The sequence below is a fragment of the Coregonus clupeaformis genome, chromosome 20 (assembly GCF_020615455.1).
Source record: "Coregonus clupeaformis isolate EN_2021a chromosome 20, ASM2061545v1, whole genome shotgun sequence".
Classification (NCBI taxonomy): domain Eukaryota; kingdom Metazoa; phylum Chordata; class Actinopteri; order Salmoniformes; family Salmonidae; genus Coregonus; species Coregonus clupeaformis.
Genome location: NC_059211.1, coordinates 55,089,283 through 55,110,646, shown reverse-complemented (window position 1 = coordinate 55,110,646; position 21,364 = coordinate 55,089,283). Strand labels below are relative to the sequence as shown.

The window sequence follows — 21,364 nt, the reverse complement described above, 5'->3', positions numbered from 1 at the left end:
ACATGCACATGGCCAATTATGCAAATTAGGCGATGACGTCATGTAGCGACTTCTCGCGACTTTTAGGACAACCAATGGCTACTTTCCTTACTGAGGAATTGGCAACACTGTGTAACGAGTGATGATCGGAGAGGCAACGTCCTTGGTGGAAGTTGAGCTTAAAAACAACCAACCTAAAGCTATTAATGTACCTAGTTAGCTAACGGATCTAGCTAGCACTCCTGTCAGGTAGCTAGCTACAGTTACCCATAGCTGGCTAGCTAGTTTTATAGTTTGGTCATTTATTCCAATACATTTTAGAATCCCCAAAAAATATGGTTATGAACCTAGCTACGTTTTATAGGCTCCTCACTACGAGAATAAGCCAATTTGACAACGCTAAAATCAAAATCTATATATTTTTTATTTTTTGCAAGCAAGCTTTATACTTTTTCCTGACAAGCCGAAAATGCTGTTGATTAAATTTGACACTTCGCGGCCACCAGAGTTTGCTTCCGGGTGAAATGCAGAAAAGCCCGCGTACTTCCATGTCTGCAGAGCAAGTACTTTCGTAAAAAAATAATAATACCGTATTTAGCTATAAATATATATTCGTTAACTATTTCGCAATGACATGCAGAAGAGGGGCTCTCATTGTGCTCGAAGGAGTGGACAAGGCAGGGAAAACGACACAGTGTAACAAGCTAGTCCAAACACTGCAGGATAGTGGACGGCCAGCTGAGATGATGAGATTTCCGGGTAAATTGACTTAATTATCCGTGGCTGCTAACTTATCAAAATGAAACGTATTTTTCTCATAATTGTGTGGAGGTTTGAAGCGGCGTTGATTCATAATTTACCTATACCCAAATCGCTCAGATTATACAAATTCGTTTTGTCTTGTCTGGTTCACCCGGAGCACCTGGCGATGCAAAACGAAATCGCCTTTTGAGATACAACACAACATTTCTAATAACATTTACATTGAAATGACTAAATGCTCTTCCCATATTATTATTGTTTGTACAGAAAGAACTACAAAGATCGGCCAGCTGATAAACTCCTATCTTGAGAACAAACGCAACCTGGAGGACCATACAGTGCATCTGCTGTTCTCTGCCAACCGATGGGAACTGGTGTAAATACACACACACACAGTCTTGTATTTGTGACCAATTTAGGACTCCTCACAAATACATACCTTTCGAGGACCATGCTTTCCAGACATCATAGGAGCACAGAAATAACACTCATGAGTTTGAGAAAAAAAATCTATAATGAGGAAATCACTTAAAGTGACTTACTCCTTGAAAAAAGTACACTTGAAATTTTACCAACTACTTGAGACCGTACATTGCAATGTATTGCCATCAGCCATCAAGTGAATGCCTCCTATGAAATCTATGAAAGCTATCCAACTGCTTGCGTTGCGGCTATTGGAAGGTTACAATAATTAACAAGTTTAAATTCTCAATATTTGATGCACGTGTTCATTCTATTTTATGACTGAAAATATTGATTAAAAAATGTCGCTTTTGGTTTGTTTCTAGTGTAGCAGGTAGAACGCCACAAAGATGCGACACGGATGGCAACGCAACGGCTCTACTATAGTTTTTCTGTAAAGTATTTAAACTGGAACAACCATTTCAGTAATGGATTCAGTATATCCAAGTAACAGATGAATAGTTTAGGAAAATGTTTTTTATTTTTGTGTAACATTCAAAGTCATCAGCAGGCTTCAAACCTTTAAAAAACCTTGAAGTATTCAGGAGAACCTTAGTCACTCCAAAAGTGAACCTCCCACCGTCAAAGGAAGCCAGCGGCCGCCGCGGGCCCCTTCCTCTCGTACCCTCACCACCAGCTCCCACCACCCCCCTCCCCATCTGTCCCCCCCCTCCCCATCTGTCCCTCCACCCCCCTCCCCATCTGTCCCTCCACCCCCCTCCCCATCTGTCCCTCCCCCCCCCTCCCCATCTGTCCCTCCACCCCCCTCCCCATCTGTCCCTCCCTCCCCCTCCCCATCTGCCCCTCCACTCCCCTCCCCATCTGTCCCTCCACCTCCCTCCCCATCTGTCCCTCCACCCCCCTCCCCATCTGTCCCTCCCCGAGCCGCGACACAGGATTTGCCACGTCAACTCACCCTCGCAGGATCTCCATCTGCACAGCCAACCAACAAGGAAACACATACTGGTGTCTACCACGACAACAGCCAATAACGCTCTCTGTTTTCTTCGCAAACGGCCCAATGGCAAAGTCTGTCTCCTTCTGCCTGTCTCCTACCAGACAGAAGAGTTCTCGGTCCTTTGCGTATAGATTTTAGCACTACATAGATGCTTCACAAATATAACTAATCAGAATGTGTTATAACTGTTACGTAACCAATTTATTGTTCCCCCATTTATCAATATTTTATAGAGAATAAAACCCAGTTAGATGATTTGTGACCCATTTTTATATATGAAACATTCATAAGAACTTCAAATAAAGCAGAACCGAGTTCTCTCAGGAACCTTAAGAACTAAGGAATAACCATTTAAGAACCATTCTTTCTCCAATGTAATACAAGCTAAGAAACCCAAGATCACAAAGAAAACAAGTGACATTCAGTTGCTAGCGTGGAACTCCGTATTATCGGCATATTCAACAGCGTTTAAAAAATATATTACCTTCAACGGTGTTATCTTGTGATCAAGCCATCAATGTTATGTGATTATTGGTGTCGTAAAAATGTTAGCTAACGGGTTAGCAATTAGCAAGTTTGACATTTCAGGGGAAATACTACTATTATCAGCTTTTTGATAAGCGGTTTAGCAAAAAAATAAGTCCCGTATTATCGGCATACGGCCCCCAGTTATTGGCCACCTTACTATTTTGTTCAATTACAAGATATATCAGTTTAATTTTGTTCAAAAAGAGACACCAACCACGTACCCGAAGTGTTTACTAGATAGTTGACTAGTTGGCTAGCCTTCCGGTAAAAAATAATGACTTGCCTGTCAACTTTTTATTGCGTAGCCCGGTGCGCCCTCATGTGGACTCTTAAAAAATGGTTCTTCACCCACATATTCAGTGTTGTAACCAAATAATGTCTCATTTGTTTTACAGATGAATCTTATGTTTTGAGAAAGTAGATAAGTTGAATAATAAAATATGAGTATTAATAATTTACGTCAAATAAAACTTTAATTTCAGAAATGTGCATTGACATAAACAATGAAAACACTGGAGTTTGTGTTGCAGAAGTGCACTTGGAAAGTAAAGGAAGAAATACACAAGATGGGTTCAATAAATATATTTGATATTTTAGACTTTTTTTTTTTTTACAAATCAATAATTTCATATGAACACAAACAAAACAAACAATTAAATCTCGACCTCCATCCCTATATTGTCACAATAATCACTATAAAAATCCAGCTCCACCGCTACCTCTGGAATCCACTGCACACACCTGCAGTGGAACCAGTGCAGACAAAAGTCTCAGCACAACCATGGCACCTCGGACCTACACTCCTGAGAGGAGCTCGCAGGCGGATCACGCTCCCCGCAGCGAGCACAGCAGGTGGTGTCTTCTTTTATAAAAAATATAATAAAAATGGATTAATATGGTTTTGCAAAAAGTTCTTCAACAACAATAGTAATTGATACAACTGAGAGGGAGAGAGAAACAGATTATGAAGTACCTGAGAGTAGTGCCATGGGTGGCGTGACAGACGTGACCGGTGGAGCTTTTCTCTTCCTTTTCTGTGCTGCAGTTTGAGAAAAAGTAGTGTTAGACTGAGCATGTTTCATCAAAACCCTTTTCAACTTTTTTACATCAATACCTCTAGAGGAAGCTGCAGAGGTTTTGGAGGAGGTGGAGATGACTTGAGGGCTGGTGCTATGGACTGTAGATATGTAAAGAGTTATTTTTTTTTTTTTACATTGCTGTTTTATAAAACAGAAGTCATTTCTTTGTAATTTAACATGTGTTTACCTGTGGAGGTGGCTGTATTGAAATTGTAGGGGGCCAGGGACACCAGACGAGGCTGCTATGGTGGTGTGACCAGGGGAGACGGAGGAGGCAGTTGGTCCAGAGGAGGCCGTGTTGGTGGTGACAGACCGGGGGGGTGCATCGTGGTGGCGGCGGACAAAACCGCCGACGATGGCTTGGAGGAGCTGGTGTTTGTAATGGTGGGGTTGAGGGGCCGACGACGGTGTGGCCGGGAGAGTAGGCACGTAGCCTTCTTCTGCAGCTGGGGACTCCGGCGGCTCCTACAGGTGTTGCACACTGGGAGGCACTGGCAGTGGTGATGCAGCTGTGAGGAGTGGTTCCAGCAGGGGGTCCATCAAGAGGCGATGGCGTCAATGGTCTCATCCATGGCAGCCCTCTCCTGTGCCCTCTGTGTTCTGAGGGCTGCCCGACGCTCTTTCTCCTCTGCCTCGGCCCTCTCCTTCTCACCCCTCTCTTGCCACTGGCGCGTGTATTCCTCCCCGGTGAGGCATGTGGCGACCACAGGGAGTCTTCTGTATCGGTCCAGCCGATACTTCAGGACAGTAAGGATGTGCCCCAGGTCCTTCGCTATCAGCCCCCCCCTCTATTAGGGGGTGCTCTTCTAGAGCTAGGGATAGGACTGGAGCAGGGGCTGAGGGTCCTCCTGTGGTCACTGGGGTGGAGGTGCTGATGGATGGCTCAGTGCTGCTGGTTCCAGGAGAGGGGACCGAGACGGCATTAAACGGGACCCTTCAATGGCTGAAGGGTCAAAAGGGAAGAGGCCACACTTCTTAAACCCTTCCACCACATAGCGCCCATAACATGTCCTTGCAGCGCTGGTACGGGTAGCGGAATACTCTGGCAAATTCTTTAAAGTAATGCCACGTCCAGCGGATGCAGGACATGGGTGCAGTGTGGTGGAAGACAAGGAAGTATAACCCCTTCCCTTAGTGCCACCGCGAGCACTTCCGGGTCCATGTGGCTCTTGTGCCCATCGAAGAGGAGAACGAGAGAGCGCTCCTTCACTGCATGCTTAATGACGTGCTGAAACCACTTCCTGAACAGGTCCCCGTCAATGTAGCCACGGTTTGACCGTCCATACAAGGCTTGGGGGGAGGGGCCTCCCAGTGTGTAGTGGCCACCGGGGAAACACTTGGGGTAGATGATAAATGGGGGACGGGGGGACGGGGACATGGGGGGGGACGGGGACATCCTCCCCAGCTGCGTTGAAGCAGGCCAGCAGTGTGATGTGCTCCTTGGCCCCCAGACTCATCGCAGTTATAGATTTGTCTGGCTTTCTCCCTCAACCCACTCTCCTCCAAGTGCTTCTCATAAGAAGTGAAGACGGTGTCCATCATCGGACGTGTGGCACACTCAGCTCTCCTCCTGTCCAGGGTGTCCGGCCTCCTCACGCTCAGGTCTTGTGCCTCCTCCTGAACATTTCCCACCACCTGGGATTGTTTCCCCTGGGTGCCGAAACCTAGAATAGAATATATAATTGTCCATCCAGGATGAAAATGTTTGTTTTGGCATCACCATACACATCCACATTTACGTCACACACATTGAGAACAGTCAGTCCAGCAATCAACATACATAAACACATAGAACACCAAATACCTGCGTATTTTGTTGGCGTGTTTCATCAGCCTCTGTCTGGTAAAGGGGAACCCATGGATGGCCCAGCAGATACAGTACTGCACCAGAGAATTTTCAAGCAATGTGGGTGGTCCACTGTGACAACCATGGGTCACCCGGCCGCTCAGCCTGTCCGCCAGGGTCTGCCGAGGTACACCATGCACCTTGGTAGATAAGAAAAGAAAACTGTTACTAGCGGATAAAATTCACATACAATTTCAGTGAAATGTAAGTGAGAGAGGCCCCGCTCTCTCGCTTTCCCAGATGTTTAGTTCATTTCATTCCGATCTCCTTTGCATTATTGTAGCCTTTTTCTGTAGCCTGTCAACTATGTGTCTGTCTATCCCAGTTCTCTCCTCTCTGCACAGGCCATACAAACGCTTCACACCACGTGGCTGTTGCCACTCTAATCTGGTGGTCCCTGCGCGCACGACCCACGTGGAGTTCCAGGTCTCCGGCAGCCTCTGGAACTGCCGTTCTGCGGCCAACAAGGCAGAGTTAATCTCAGCCTATGCTACCCTCCAGTCCCTCGACTTCTTGGCGCTGACGGAAACATGGATTACCACTGAAAACACTGCTACTCCTACTGCTCTTGCATCGTCTGACCATGTGTTCTCGTATACCCCCGAGAGCATCTGGTCAGCGCAGTGGTGGCACAGGAATCCTCATCTCTCCCAAGTGGACATTCTCTCTTTTCCCCCTGACCCATCTGTCGATCTCCTCATTTGAATTCCTTGATAAGTTCCTTTCCTGAGGATGGCTCACCCCTCACAGTTCTGGGTGACTTTAACCTCCCTACGTCTGCCTTTGACTCATTTCTCTCTGCCTCCTTCTTTCCACTCCTTTCCTCTTTTAACCTCACCCTCTCACCGTCCCCCCCTACTCACAAGGCAGGCAATACGCTTGACCTCATCTTTACTAGATGCTGTTCTTCTACTAATCTCACTGCAACTCCCTTCCAAGTCTCCGACCACTACTTTGTATCCTTTTCTCTCTCGCTCTCCTCCAACACTACTCACTCTGCCCCTACTCAGATGGTAATGTGCCGTCGCAACCTTCGCTCTCTCTCTCCCGCTACTCTCTCCTCTTCCATCCAATCATCTCTTCCCTCTGCTCAAGCCTTCTCCCTCCAATCTCCTGATTCTGCCTCCTCAACCCTACTCTCCTCCCTTTCTGCATCTTTTGACTCTCTATGTCCCCTATCCTCCCGGCCGGCTCGGTCCTCCCCTCCTGCTCCATGGCTTGACGACTCATTGCGAGCTCACAGAAGAGGGCTCCGGGCAGCCGAGCGGAAATGGAGGAAAACTAGACTCCCTGCGGACCTGGCATCTTTCCACTCCCTCCTCTCTACATTCTCTTCCTCTGTTTCTGCTGCTAAAGCCACTTTCTACCACTCTAAATTTCAAGCCTCTGCCTCTAACCCTAGGAAGCTCTTTGCCACCTTCTCCTCCCTGCTGAATCCTCCTCCCTCTCTGTGGATGACTTCGTCAACCATTTTGAAAAGAAGGTCGACGACATCCGATCCTCGTTTGTTAAGTCAAATGACACCGCTGGTCCTGCTCACACTGCCCTAACCTATGCTTTGACTTCTTTCTCCCCTCTCTCTCCAGATGAAATCTTGCGACTTGTGACGGCCGGCTGCCCAACAACCTGCCCGCTTGACCCTATCCCCTCCTCTGTTCTCCAGACCATATCCGGAAACCTTCTCCCTTACCTCACCTCGCTCATCACCTCATCCTCAAATCAAATCAAATCAAATTTTATTGGTCACATGCGCCGAATACAACAGGTGCAGACATTACAGTGAAATGCTTACTTACAGCCCTTAACCAACAGTGCATTTATTTTAAACAAAAAAAGTAAGAATAAAACAACAACAAAAAAGTGTTGAGAAAAAAAGAGCAGAAGTAAAAATAAAGTGACAGTAGGGAGGCTATATATACAATAGAATAAAGTGACAGTAGGGAGGCTATATATACAGGGGGGTACCGTTGCATAGTCAATGTGCGGGGGGCACCGGCTAGTTGAGGTAGTTGAGGTAATATGTACATGTGGGTAGAGTTAAAGTGACTATGCATAAATACTTAACAGAGTAGCAGCAGCGTAAAAGTATGGGGTGGGGGGCAGTGCAAATAGTCCGGGTAGCCATGATTAGCTGTTCAGGAGTCTTATGGCTTGGGGGTAGAAGCTGTTGAGAAGTCTTTTGGACCTAGACTTGGCACTCCGGTACCGCTTGCCGTGCGGTAGCAGAGAGAACAGTCTATGACTAGGGTGACTGGAGTCTTTGACAATTTTGAGGGCCTTCCTCTGACACCGCCTGGTATAGAGGTCCTGGATGGCAGGGAGCTTTGCCCCTGTGATGTACTGGGCCGTACGCACTACCCTCTGTAGTGCCTTGCGGTCAGAGGCCAAGCAGTTGCCATACCAGGCGGTGATGCAACCAGTCAGGATGCTTCTAGACCCATCCTTGACCGCTGGCTATGTCCCTTCCGTCTTCAAGAGAGCGAGAGTTGCACCCCTTCTCAAAAAACCTACACTCGATCCCTCCGATGTCAACAACTACAGACCAGTATTCCTTCTTTCTTTTCTCTCCAAAACTCTTGAGCGTGCCGTCTTTAGCCAACTCTCTTGCTATCTCTCTCAGAATTACCGTCTTGATGCAAACCAGTAAGGTTTCAAGACTGGTCATTCAACTGAGAATGCTCTTCTCTGTGTCACGGAGGTTCTCCGCACTGCTAAAGCTAACTCTCTCTCCTCTGCTCTTGTCCTTCTAGACCCGTCTGCTGCCTTTGATACTGTGAACCATCAGATCCTCCTCTCCACCCTCTCCGAGTTGGGCATCTCCAGCGCTGCTCACTCTTGGATTGCGTCAAATTTAAGTTACAGGTTGTAATGCAACAAAATAGGAAAAACGCCAAGGTGGTTGAATACTTTGCTTGTAATGAATGTCTCAGAAGTAGATGGATCCAAAAAGTACCACCAAAAAAAGCACAATTTTGTTATGGATTGCAACCGCAATCCATAACAAAATTAAAATAATAATAAAAACAAATAAAAAATCGCCCGTCATTTAGAACGTAAACATGGGGATGAAATGGAAGTAGCTAATGCACTTCAGTTTGCAAAGAAGTCAAAAGCGAGGAGACTTCAGCTGAATCTCCTTCGCAAGAAGGGGAATCGGGAACACAACATTCAGGCACTTCAAGAAGGAAAGGGGGTTTTGGTACAATGTAAGCAAACAAGAGCAAATCTATGTGGAGGCACGTGGCAAGGTGCACACTAGCACAACATGTTCGTAAGGAGATGCCTGGCAAAACCAGAATACAGGCACTCTGTGCTAGTGCTCAACCGGTTGCTAAAGGAGTCAGCGAGAAGGTCTGGAAACTTGTGAGTAACATGGCTCAAGATATAATAATATAATATGCCATTTAGCAGACGCTTTTACGTATGGGTGGTCCCGGGGATCGAACCCACTACCCTGGCGTTACAAGCGCCATGCTCTACCAATTGAGCTACAGAGGACCACATCATAAGTTAGTTTGGTACTTTTGTGCACTCTGCAGAAGTCAGATGTTTTTGGCTAATGTTAACATTCTGTGGAGGTCACCTGATCCTAGATCTGTGAAAAGGTCTACAGCAACAACACCACATTTTGTGTTTGTGTTAGAGAGCACATAACAGGCCTGTCTGAATTTAATTTAGTCATTTGAAGTGACATATTTTAATGTTAAGCTTTGATTTGTAACACTAAAATGTTTTGTCAGTGCATAGTAGTCTAAAAGACAGTCTGTGGAACGTTTTCATATTAGTGGTACATTTGAGTGAGAATTTGAGCTAGCTGTTGGAATTTTTATACATTATATGACACGCCCTACACTACAGCCAATCAATGATCAGCCTCCCATCCCCTTCTCTGCTCCCATCCCCCTCTCTGCTCCACTCCACCAAGTCAAACATATAGGCCAAATATAAGTCTTAATGAAGAAACCGCTATAGACTATACTTACATTTTAGTCATTTAGCAGACGCTCTTATCCAGAGCGACTTGCAGTTAGTGAGTGCATACATTTTCATACTGAAGTTAGATATTTGCGACTAATGTTAACATCATGTTGAGGTCAACTGCTCCTATACCTGTGACTTTATAAGTGCCTAAGGCCAACATATATTGCGGTTCGCTAAAGACTCAAGTATGATGGTGGGGTGGCCAAGCCCATCTTGTTTATGAACTAAGCCCATTCCTAATATATAGATGCTGCTATTGGCTCAATACTCGAGTATGATGTCAGGAGTGCAACGTTGTGCCTCCCAGTTAAGTTACAAGTGTCCAGGGGCAAGCCGCCTTATATCCGATTAGCTCGAGACTCACACGCATCTCCTCTCATCGCCATAGACATGTTTAAGCTATGACCCCCCCAGACAAATCCCCTCAATAGCTTGAAAGACTAGAAATGGGTGAATATCCTTGCAGTGCCTTGCAAAAGTATTCCTTCCCCTTGGCGTTTTTCCTATTTTGTTGCATTACAACCTGTAACTTAAATTTGATTTTTATTTGGATTGCATGGAATGGACATACACAAAATAGTCCAAATTGGTGAAGTGAAATGAAAAAAATAACTTGTTTTAAAAAAAATCTCAAAAATAAATAACGGAAAAGTGGTGTGTGCATATGTATTCACCCCCTTTGCTATGAAGCCTCTAAATAAGATCTGGTGCAACCAATTACCTTCAGAAGTCACATAATTAGTTAAAGTCCACCTGTGTGCAATCTAAGTGTCACATGATCTGTCACATAATGTCAGTGTATATATACACCTGTTCTGATGTTTTTCATCGGCAGGGACTGGGAAACTGGTCAGAATTGAAGGAACGATGGATGCCGCTAAATACAGGGAAATTCTTGAGGGAAACCCGTTTCAGTCTTCCAGAGATTTGAGACTGGGACGGAGGTTAACCTTCCAGCAGGACAATGACCCTAAGCATACTGCTAAAGGAACACTGGAGTGGTTTAAGGGGAAACATTTAAATGTCTTGGAATGGCCTAGTCAAAGCCCAGACCTCAATCCAATTGAGAATCTGTGGTATGACTTAAAGATTGCTGTACACCAGCGGAACCCATTCCAACTTGAAGGAGCTGGAGCAGTTTTGCCTTGAAGAACGGGCAAAAATCCCAGTGGCTAGATGTGCCAAGCTTATAGAGACATACCCCAAGAGACTTGCAGCTGTAATCACTGCAAAAGGTGGCTCTACAAAGTATTGACTTTGGGGGGGTGAATAGTTATGCACGCTCAAGTTTCTGATTTTTAGTCTTTCTTGTTTGTTTCACACAAAAATATATTTTGCATCTTCAAAGTGGTAGGCATGTTGTGTAAATCAAATGATACAAACCCCCCAAAAATCAATTTTAATTCCAGGTTGTAAAGCAACAAAATAGGAAAAATGCCAATTGGGGTGAATACTTTCGCAAGCCACTGTACTTAGATTGAACCTCCAGGAAAAACCTGGTTTTCAAATATGTGCCGGTTCATGAGGGTTGCAGAACCACATATATGACATTTTGGAAAGATGTGACCTTTTGTAACCCTGCAAAACAGCCCCTATGACCCCAATTGAAGGCACTTCCTGTTATTACAGGAAGCTGAAAGTAAACATATATCCTCCTTGGGACACGCCTTTACAGAATCCTGAGTTTCAAGTCTTTCCGTTAACTGATATACAAAGGGTTGAATGCAGTGTTTTTCACTAACTGCAGGGAGTGAAATCAAAACCACGTTTAGGGTCAATTTTAACCACTTCCGGTTGCTCCATCAGGAGTAGGTGTGTCCAAACTTTTGACTGGTACCGTATGTCTGACACGCCTTTTCTTTCCAGGCCTCTGATGAAGGAGAAGTTGGAGCAGGGCATCAGTCTGGTGGTGGATAGATACGCCTTCTCTGGAGTGGCCTTCACCAGCGCCAAGCCTGTGAGTTCCTTTAAAACATACACACAGCTTTAATCGCGCCAAGCCTGTGCGTTCTTCAGCACAGTGGTTACTTTATGTGGTTACCTGAAGTACCCCCTACTGCAGTGTTGTAGTACTCGAGTCCGATGTCAAGACCACACATTGTGTCTCAGTGTGGGATACATTTGTACTCGGGTCTTGACTTGGTCTCGGACAGTGAGGACTCATCATTTCTTCTCGAATCCAGCAGAGTAAAAAATAAAATAAAAACTCATTATCAGCTTCCATTCAGTCCATAAAAGTGCTTTTCCAGGCCAAATATATACACTCCTTTCTTGAAACATTAATGTCTTATAGCCTATTGAAACCTGGGATTCCTACTTTACTCTTAACATTACTGTTCTTTACTTTCATTGAAAAATAGCCTCAAACTTTGGCAGAATTTGCTTGACTTGCTGGTAGGGAATAGTGGGGGAAATTGTTGGAAGGTTGCACGCTCACTATTAGTAAGGGAAGACAGGGGAAATTGTAGGTCCTCTGTAGCTCAGCTGGTAGAGCACGGCGCTTGTAACGCCAGGGTAGTGGGTTCGATCCCCGGGACCACCCATACACAAAAACATTTATGCACGCATGACTGTAAGTCGCTTTGGATAAAAGCGTCTGCTAAATGGCACATTATATATATAATATATATATATATATTATAGACATGTTTGCTGCAGTGGCAAACCTATTGAACCTAGGCCTTCAGTGTGTGACTGGCTCGTGATGTTGAAAGGACCGTAACCATAATACCAGTGCATTCATGTAGGAGTAAAACAACACAAAGGGCCAGTGTTGTAGTGGAGGGTATACGCAGGTATAAACCGTATACCAGTGGTGTAGTGGAGGGTATGCGCAGGTATAAACCGTATACCAGTGTTGTAGTGGAGGGTATACGCAGGTATAAACCGTATACCAGTGTTGTAGTGGAGGGTATATGCAGGTATAAACCGTATACCAGTGGTGTAGTGGAGGGTATACGCAGGTATAAACCGTATACCAGTGGTGTAGTGGAGGGTATACGCAGGTATAAACCGTATACCAGTGGTGTAGTGGAGGGTATACGCAGGTATAAACCGTATACCAGTGGTGTAGTGGAGGGTATACGCAGGTATAAACCGTATACCAGTGGTGTAGTGGAGGGTATACGCAGGTATAAACCGTATACCAGTGGTGTAGTGGAGGGTATACGCAGGTATAAACCGTATACCAGTGGTGTAGTGGAGGGTATTACGCAGGTATAAACCGTATATCCACTTTGTTTTTCAGTGCTTATACTCCTTAATCCCTATTTGATGCGTATCAAAGTAGTGTAGTGGATGTATACGACTTATGAACTATGTAGTACAATAGAGAAATCATGCACAAAGTAGCCTACACAATCGCAAAGCAGGTGAAATGTATTCACATTCGCACCTCACACAGCCAGGTTTCAGCAGGTCTCAACTGGAGCACCTCACAGAAGGATGACATCGGTAGCCGGTAAGGTAGGAAAGACGTTTCAACTTATGATATCTACCAGTAAATGCTAACTAAGGAAACAGTGGGTATGCAAACTTTGGTCCTTTAGTCTTGGTTAGTAGGCTATTTGCGATGTGCAATTCAGTCATCTGCTGTTTGCATGAACATTTCTAAAGGCTTTCCCAAAAAAAAAACTTCCCAATTTTTAAATGTTGACTGTAATGTTAGCTTACCTGACATAGTGATATAATGCTGATTTGTATCAATGGAGAGGACATTTTGTTTTGCTCAGTTGAATTAAAGGGCAACTAGATCCTCACCCCAATTTTGGGGGGATTTTTCCCAGACCTCAAAAAGGGGTCTCCTGATGTGGTTTAAGCATTGTTGTTGACTTAGAACACGTTGTTGAAAAACTGAAAAATCTATAAGAAAACACAGGATTTTTCCACACAGGGCCTTTCCTTCACACAGGACCCACTTCTCCAGGCACCACTACACCACTGCATAGGGCCGATGGAATGACAGCAGTCCATTTCACTCTGACATAATAAGCCTGTAGGTCCCAATCATAAGATGACAAAAACAACCGTTAGGCTAAGCATTTCCCAATCGAAATGTACAACTATTACTTCCCATTGCAAAAAAAAAAAAAAAAACATTTTACGTTTAGCACACAAAGTAACCGGTGATCTAAAGTTTAAATGCAACAATATTTCACACAAGTTATTTTCAAAGAGATGGCTAACAGCATTGAGAAGGCAGGAGTTTCCATACAAGTCAATGTAATTGGTTGATTCCACTGTCACTCCAAAATGTTGCCCTATTAGAGTTGAATGGCAGATGCCTTCTATCAAGCTTCGGATGGCCTAGCCAATGGCTGACTTAGCTAGCTAGAATTATTATCCTGATTTTAGATATTTTTTGGTCTTCAGTGTTAACCCTTTTCCTTTCTAACAAAACTGAAGAGATTAAATCAGAAAATTGTTGAAAATAAATTAGGGATGCATGGTATATCGGTAAGCATATCGGAATCGGCCGATATTAGCTGAAAATGCCGGCATCGGCTCTATGTATGAATTTTTAAGTCGCTCTGGATAAGAGCGTCTGCTAAATGATGTAAATGTACAGTGGGGGAAAAAAGTATTTAGTCAGCCACCAATTGTGCAAGTTCTCCCACTTAAAAAGATGAGAGAGGCCTGTCATTTTCATCATAGGTACACGTCAACTATGACAGACAAAATGAGATTTTTTTTCTCAAGAAAATCACATTGTAGGATTTTTAATGAATTTATTTGCAAATTATGGTGGAAAATAAGTATTTGGTCAATAACAAAAGTTTCTCAATACTGTTATATACCCTTTGTTGACAATGACACAGGTCAAACGTTTTCTGTAAGTCTTCACAAGGTTTTCACATATCTCCTCTAGAGCAGTGATGTTTTGGGGCTGTCGCTGGGCAACACGGACTTTCAACTCCCTCCAAAGATTTCCTATGGGGTTGAGATCTGGAGACTGGCTAGGCCACTCCAGGACCTTGAAATGCTTCTTACGAAGCCACTCCTTCGTTGCCCGGGCGGTGTGTTTGGGATCATTGTCATGCTGAAAGACCCAGCCACGTTTCATCTTCAATGCCCTTGCTGATGGAAGGAGGTTTTCACTCAAAATCTCACGATACATCCCCATTCATTCTTTCCTTTACACGGATCTTTGCAGAAAAACAGCCCCAAAGCATGATGTTTCCACCCCCATGCTTCACAGTAGGTATGGTGTTCTTTGGATGCAACTCAGCATTCTTTGTCCTCCAAACACGACGAGTTGAGTTTTTACCAAAAAGTTCTATTTTGGTTTCATCTGACCATATGACATTCTCCCAATCCTCTTCTGGATCATCCAAATGCACTCTAGCAAACTTCAGACGGGCCTGGACATGTACTGGCTTAAGCAGGGGGACACGTCTGGCACTGCAGGATTTGAGTCCCTGGCTGCGTAGTGTGTTACTGATGGTAGGCTTTGTTACTTTGGTTCCAGCTCTCTGCAGGTCATTCACTAGGTCCCCCCGTGTGGTTCTGTGATTTTTGCTCACCGTTCTTGTGATCATTTTGACCCCACGGGGTGAGATCTTGCGTGGAGCCCCAGATCGAGGGAGATTATCAATGGTCTTGTATGTCTTCCATTTCCTAATAATTGCTCCCACAGTTGATTTCTTCAAACCAAGCTGCTTACCTATTGCAGATTCAGTCTTCCCAGCCTGGTGCAGGTCTACAATTTTGTTTCTGGTGTCCTTTGACAACTCTTTGGTCTTGGCCATAGTGGAGTTTGGAGTGTGACTGTTTGAGGTTGTGGACAGGTGTCTTTTATACTGATAACAAGTTCAAACAGGTGCCATTAATACAGGTAACGAGTGGAGGACAGAGGAGCCTCTTAAAGAAGAAGTTACAGGTCTGTGAGAGCCAGAAATCTTGCTTGTTTGTAGGTGACCAAATACTTATTTTCCACCATAATTTGCAAATAAATTCATAAAAAATCCTACAATGTGATTTTCTGGAGAAAAAAAATCTCATTTTGTCTGTCATAGTTGACGTGTACCTATGATGAAAATTACAGGCCTCTCTCATCTTTTTAAGTGGGAGAACTTGCACAATTGGTGGCTGACTAAATACTTTTTCCCCCACTGTATGTATAGTTTAACGCCGATGTGCCAAACTGATGTCAAAGCTACAGTGCATACCTAGATGACGTAATGACGCCACAAAAAATACAGTGCTACGGTGCAACATAGAATTCCTAACCTAGCCCACAATGTCTGCTGTGTGGATCTATTCTGAAGTTTCAAAGGAAGATTACAGAAAGGCCATATGCAACGTTTTGCGCAGCTATTATTTCCCAAGGAGGGGAGAAAGAGAAATCTTTCAATACCACAAACCTAATTACTCATTTGAAAGTGCATCACCCCCAGACGTTCAGCGACTACTTCGTTTTTTTTTTTCAAGTTCAAGTCAAGCAGTCATTTTTAAAGAGTAAGAACATTTCAGCGAGACAACTCAAAGGCGAAATCCATTAACGCCAAGATAATGGGATTCATTGCCATTGACAATCAACCGTTCTCTGTCGTGGATGATGTTGGCTTTCGCCGACTGGTCGAGCACCTCGAGCCCCGGTACACACTACCAAGTAGGCGCTGTTTTCCAGGTGTTGCCCTACCGGAGTTGCACGGTATTGTTGAAACGCACATCCATGAGCTACTTGCTATGGGCGCCACTGCTATTAGCTTCACGACTGACATTTGAACCAGCGACGTCAGCCCCATGCGCAAGCCGAGTCTGACAGCACAGTGGGTCGACGAGGATTTCGTACTGAGTGAAGCCGTATTGCATGCTCAAGAATGTGCTGGTTCTCATACCGCTGCTGCCATTTCAATGGCATTTTGAGAACATGTTTGAAACTTGGAAAATCCCCAAGAACAAAGTACAGGCTGTGCTACGTGATAATGCACGTAACATGACAAAGGCTGTGGAAGATTGCGGAGTCGCCAGTTTGCCATGCATGGCACACACGCTGCAACTGCCTGTGAACGAATATGCTTTTGGCGTAACGGAGCATATCTGACACTGTGACAACAGGTAGAAAGATAGCGGGTCATTTTAAACACTCACAGCTAGCATACAGCCGCCTGCAAGCAGTACAGGAGCAGCTTGGAGTGAAAACGAAAAGGCTTAAGCAAGACGTTTCCACCAGATGGAACAGCCGCAGGGCTCTCCAGAGGGTGGTGCCGTCTGCCGAACGCATCACCGGGGGCAAAACTACCCGCCCTCCAAGACACATACAGCACCCGATGTCACAGTAAGGCCAAAAAGATCATCAAGGACATCAACCACCCGAGCCACTGCCTGTTCACCCCGCTATCATCCAGAAGGCGAGGTCAGTACAGGTGCATCAAAGCTGGGACCGAGAGACTGAAAAACAGCTTCTATCTCAAGGCCATCAGACTGTTAAACAGCCATCACTAGCACATTAGAGGCTGCTGCTGCCTATTGAAATCACTGGCCACTTTTTAAGAAATGGAACACTAGTCACTTTAATAATGTTTAGTCACTTTAATAATGTTTACATATCTTGCATTACTCATCTCATATGTATATACTGCATTCTATTCTATAATATTCTACTGTATCTTAGTCCATGCCGCTCTGTCATTGTTTGTCCATATATATATATTTCTTAAATTCCATTCTTTACTAGTTTTGTGTGAATTGGGTATATATTGTCAAATTGTTACAGTGAGGGGGGAAAAAGTATTTGATCCCCTGCTGATTTTGTACGTTTGCCCACTGACAAAGAAATGATCATTCTATAATTTTAATGGTAGAAACTAGCATACCTGACAGAACCTACAATTCCCAGGAATGAAGATGCACTTGGATACTGGAGAAGTAACAAGCAGCGTTTCCCCGTCGTAGCTTAAGCTGCGCGCCAGTATATTGGTGCTCCCTGTAGTAGTGTGGACAGTGAGCGCCTTTTTCAGTGCAGCTTCACACATTGTAGCCGAAAAAAGAAACAGACTCTCTTGTGACAAAGCCGAGCAGGTCCTCTTTGTTGAAGGAAAAACCTCCCCCAAATGTTAAAATTGTAAATGGGCAAGTCATATTGTAACCCAGTCATCTAGAGAGAAAAAATTTACTTTAAGCCCAATGGCTTTTCTGTTGTTTATTCATGGCTGGTATAGGTCAAGATTTTCATTTAATTTAAAACAAAGCATTTTTTATTTTAAATATTTACTAAATGAAAGATGAGATGATGTGTTGTAAATTTGCTCGCATTTTACTAGTCAAGTCAGTTGAGCACATTCTGAAAAGTTGTGCCATTTTATAGCAGTTTATGACATAGCCTAGAGACAGTATATTATTTTTTTTTAAGCTAAAATGATTCACTGCATTTTTTTAGTTTGAACCAATATTTATTTCAAAGCATTTTTTAAAAGTTTCTCCATACAGTCTATTGGATAGTAAGAAGCGCCAGCAACAACTGAACCATCTTTGTAACGCGGGGGGGCAGCTAAAATATTTGTGTCATGAATATCAGTTGTGCGATAAAATATGTTCATGGATTTGTAATTTTTCTCATTTACAAGTTATTAAACAATCTGTTCCTAACTGAACAAATTAACATATGACACTTTGTTTCAAATATGTAACTGTACTAGAATGCTTAAAAGGCCACAAACATTTTTAAATATCAGGTTTTTTGGCAAGGAAAATACTGGGTATCGGCCAAAAATGTAATATCGGTGGCATCCCAAAAAATAATATTTTTATTATTTTATAAATCCTTAGCCTTTCTCTGAAAGCGTAGAAGGGCCTCATCGTTCCCCACTGTGTTTAGGTTAGTAATACGTTGTAGAGTGGCTCTATTTGCCCTCACCATGCTTTCTTCACCGTTATGAATGTCTAAAGAATCCATATGATGTTCTGAAATATGAACTAAGAAATACTGGACTTTTTAACTCCTATTATGGTGACGATTTGAAAAAAAATTAGTCATCATGGTCTTGAATTGGACTCTCTGTCTTGACTCTGTCTTGGACCTCTCGTCCCCCCCCCTCCTGGTCTCGGTCTCGACCCCTTTCCTCTGGTTTTGACTCTGTCTCGTTTCGGTCCGGTATTGACTTGGGTCTCGCTTTAGGTGGTCTCAAACGCAACACTGCCTTGTCTGCTGTGTAGGGTTTCGGTCTGGACTGGTGTATGAATCCTGACGTGGGGCTGCCCAAGCCAGACCTGGTGATGTTCCTCCAGCTCAACCCCTCCGAGGCGGCCCAGCGGGGCCAGTTTGGGACAGAGCGATATGAGACCAGCGTCTTCCAGAAGGCCGTACAGCAACAGTTTGAACTTCTGATGAAGGACCCCTCTGTCAAGTGGCAGGTAAGAAGTTGTGTCCTGATTTTCCCCACACTTCTCCCAAAGTTTGCAGTTGCACCCTCCCCGTCATTTGATTTAACAATGGTGGAAACCCCCTCCAGCCAATGACTACACCTATCCAATACTTTTTTAATCCATTAATGGGAGTGTACAAGTGCCCACCTTGGTAGAAGTGGGAGGATCTGGAGCTTTGGTGGGAGGATCTGGAGCTTTGGTGGGAGGATCTGGAGCTTTGGTGGGAGGATCTGGAGCTTTGGTGGGAGGATCTGGAGCTTTGGTGGGAGGATATGGAGCTTTGGTTGGAGGATATGGAGCTTTGGTTGGAGGATATGGAGCTTTGGTTGGAGGATATGGAGCTTTGGAGGGAGGATCTGGAGCTTTGGAGGGAGGATCTGGAGCTTTGGTGGGAGGATATGGAGCTTTGGTGGGAGGATATGGAGCTTTGGTGGGAGGATATGGAGCTTTGGTGGGAGGATATGGAGCTTTGGTGGGAGGATATGGAGCTTTGGTGGGAGGATATGGAGCTTTGGAGGGAGGATCTGGAGCTTTGGCCATTGATGTGTCCCACCATTCATAATTCGGCACGGCACAAACATAAGAGGTTACATTAAGCTCTTCAATGGTCAATCCATAAAGATTATATTCTTGTCATCTCCTAGGTGATTGATGCAGCCAGGAACATTGAAGATGTGCACACCGACATTAAGAACCACAGTGTAAACGCCATCAATGCAGCAGAGAATGAGCCAATTGGGGAGCTGTGGAAGTGAGCCTTGACCAGGAGACCCAATTTATCCTCTGGAGATCACACTGGCCCTGATTCCACCGGACAGTGCCTAGTACACGAGGAGAAGTCAGAGAGGGTAAAAAAAACTTGAATATGAAACTGCACTACAGACTGTATGTTATGATATTTAAGTGGGTGTAGTCAACTCTTTCAAATTATTATTTCACTAAAGACCACAGCCAAAAACTAGTAAATAAAATAAATGTCCAAGCTGTAACTTTTTTTTTATTTCTTATTTTTTCTTTAACATTTCCATCTCTGTCCATTTTTGATATTATCGACAACGGTACTCTGAATGAATAAGAACCTATTTGGATCTGCGAATTTCACTCAACCAAATGTTGGTTTACATCCATTAATACAGACTTCAGATATCAGTGACATAAGCCAAGAGTACAGTAGTAAACCATTTAGGGATTGAACCCAAGTCCCTGACAAAACACTAGGTCAACTGTGTTATGGAAATTCAGCTTTTAGGGGTAAAGGCACCATATAACTTTCAAAGGAAATATTTAAGTGTTAAGACTTAATCGAGACATGTGAAGATGTACGTACAGTGGCTTGCGAAAGTATTCACCCCTCTTGGCATTTTTCCTATTTTGTTGCTTTACAACCTGGAATTTAAATGGATTTTGGGGGGGGGTTGTATCATTTGATTTACACAACATGCATACCACTTTGAAGATGCAAAATATTTTTGGGTGTGTAACAAACAAGAAATAAGACCAAAAAACTGAAAACGTGAGCATGCATAAGTATTCACCCCCCACAAAAAAAAAAAAAAAGTCTAAACTTTGTAGAGACACCTTTTGCAGCAATTACAGCTGCAAGTCTCATGGGGTATGTCTCTATAAGCTGGGCACATCTAGCCACTGGGATTTTTGCCCATTCTTCAAGCCAAAACTGCTCCAGCTCCTTCAAGTTGGATGGGTTCCCCTGGTGTACAGCAATCTTTAAGTCATACCACAGATTCTCAATTGGATTGAGGTCTGGGCTTTGACTAGGCCATTCCAAGACATTTAAATGTTTCCCCTTAAACCACTCGAGTGTTGCTTTAGCAGTATGCTTGGGGTCATTGTCCTGCTGGAAGGTGAACCTCCGTCCCAGTCTCAAATCTCTGGAAGACTGAAACAGATTTCCCTCAAGAATTTCCCTGTATTTAGCGCCATCCATCATTCCTTATATTCTGACCAGTTTCCCAGTCCCTGCCGATGGAAAAACATCCCCACAGCATGATGCTGCCACCACCATGCTGATGGTGTTCTCGGGGTGATGAGATATTTGGGTTTGCGCCAAACATAGTATTTTCCTTGATAGCCAAAAAGCTCAATTTTAGTCTCATCTGACCAGAGTACCTTCTTCCATATGTTTGGGGAGTCTCCCACATGGCTTTTGGCGAACACCAAACGTGTTTGCTTATTTTTTTCTTTAAGCAATGGCTTTTTTCTGGCCACTCTTCCATATGGGGACTCCGTGGGATGTTCAACGTTTATTTTCTTTTTTTTAACCCAACCCTGATCTGTACTTCTCCACAACTTTGTCCCTGACCTGTTTGGAGAGCTCCTTGGTCTTCATGGTGCCACTTGCTTAGTGATGTTGCAGACTCTGGGGCCTTTCAGAACAGGTGTGTG

General features: G+C 44.1%; 1 protein-coding gene across 1 annotated transcript; it reads left to right on the top strand.

Annotated features, from left to right (window-relative positions):
- The first annotated feature begins 437 nt into the window (after positions 1-437).
- On the top strand, positions 438-19,950 carry dtymk (deoxythymidylate kinase (thymidylate kinase)). The gene is made up of 5 exons (XM_041840683.2): positions 438-738; positions 1,009-1,117; positions 11,462-11,552; positions 18,752-18,949; positions 19,606-19,950. The coding sequence occupies exons 1-5, from the start codon at positions 609-611 to the stop codon at positions 19,714-19,716; spliced, it is 639 nt and encodes a 212-aa protein (XP_041696617.1). The 5' UTR covers positions 438-608; the 3' UTR covers positions 19,717-19,950.
- The last annotated feature ends 1,414 nt before the right edge of the window (positions 19,951-21,364 follow it).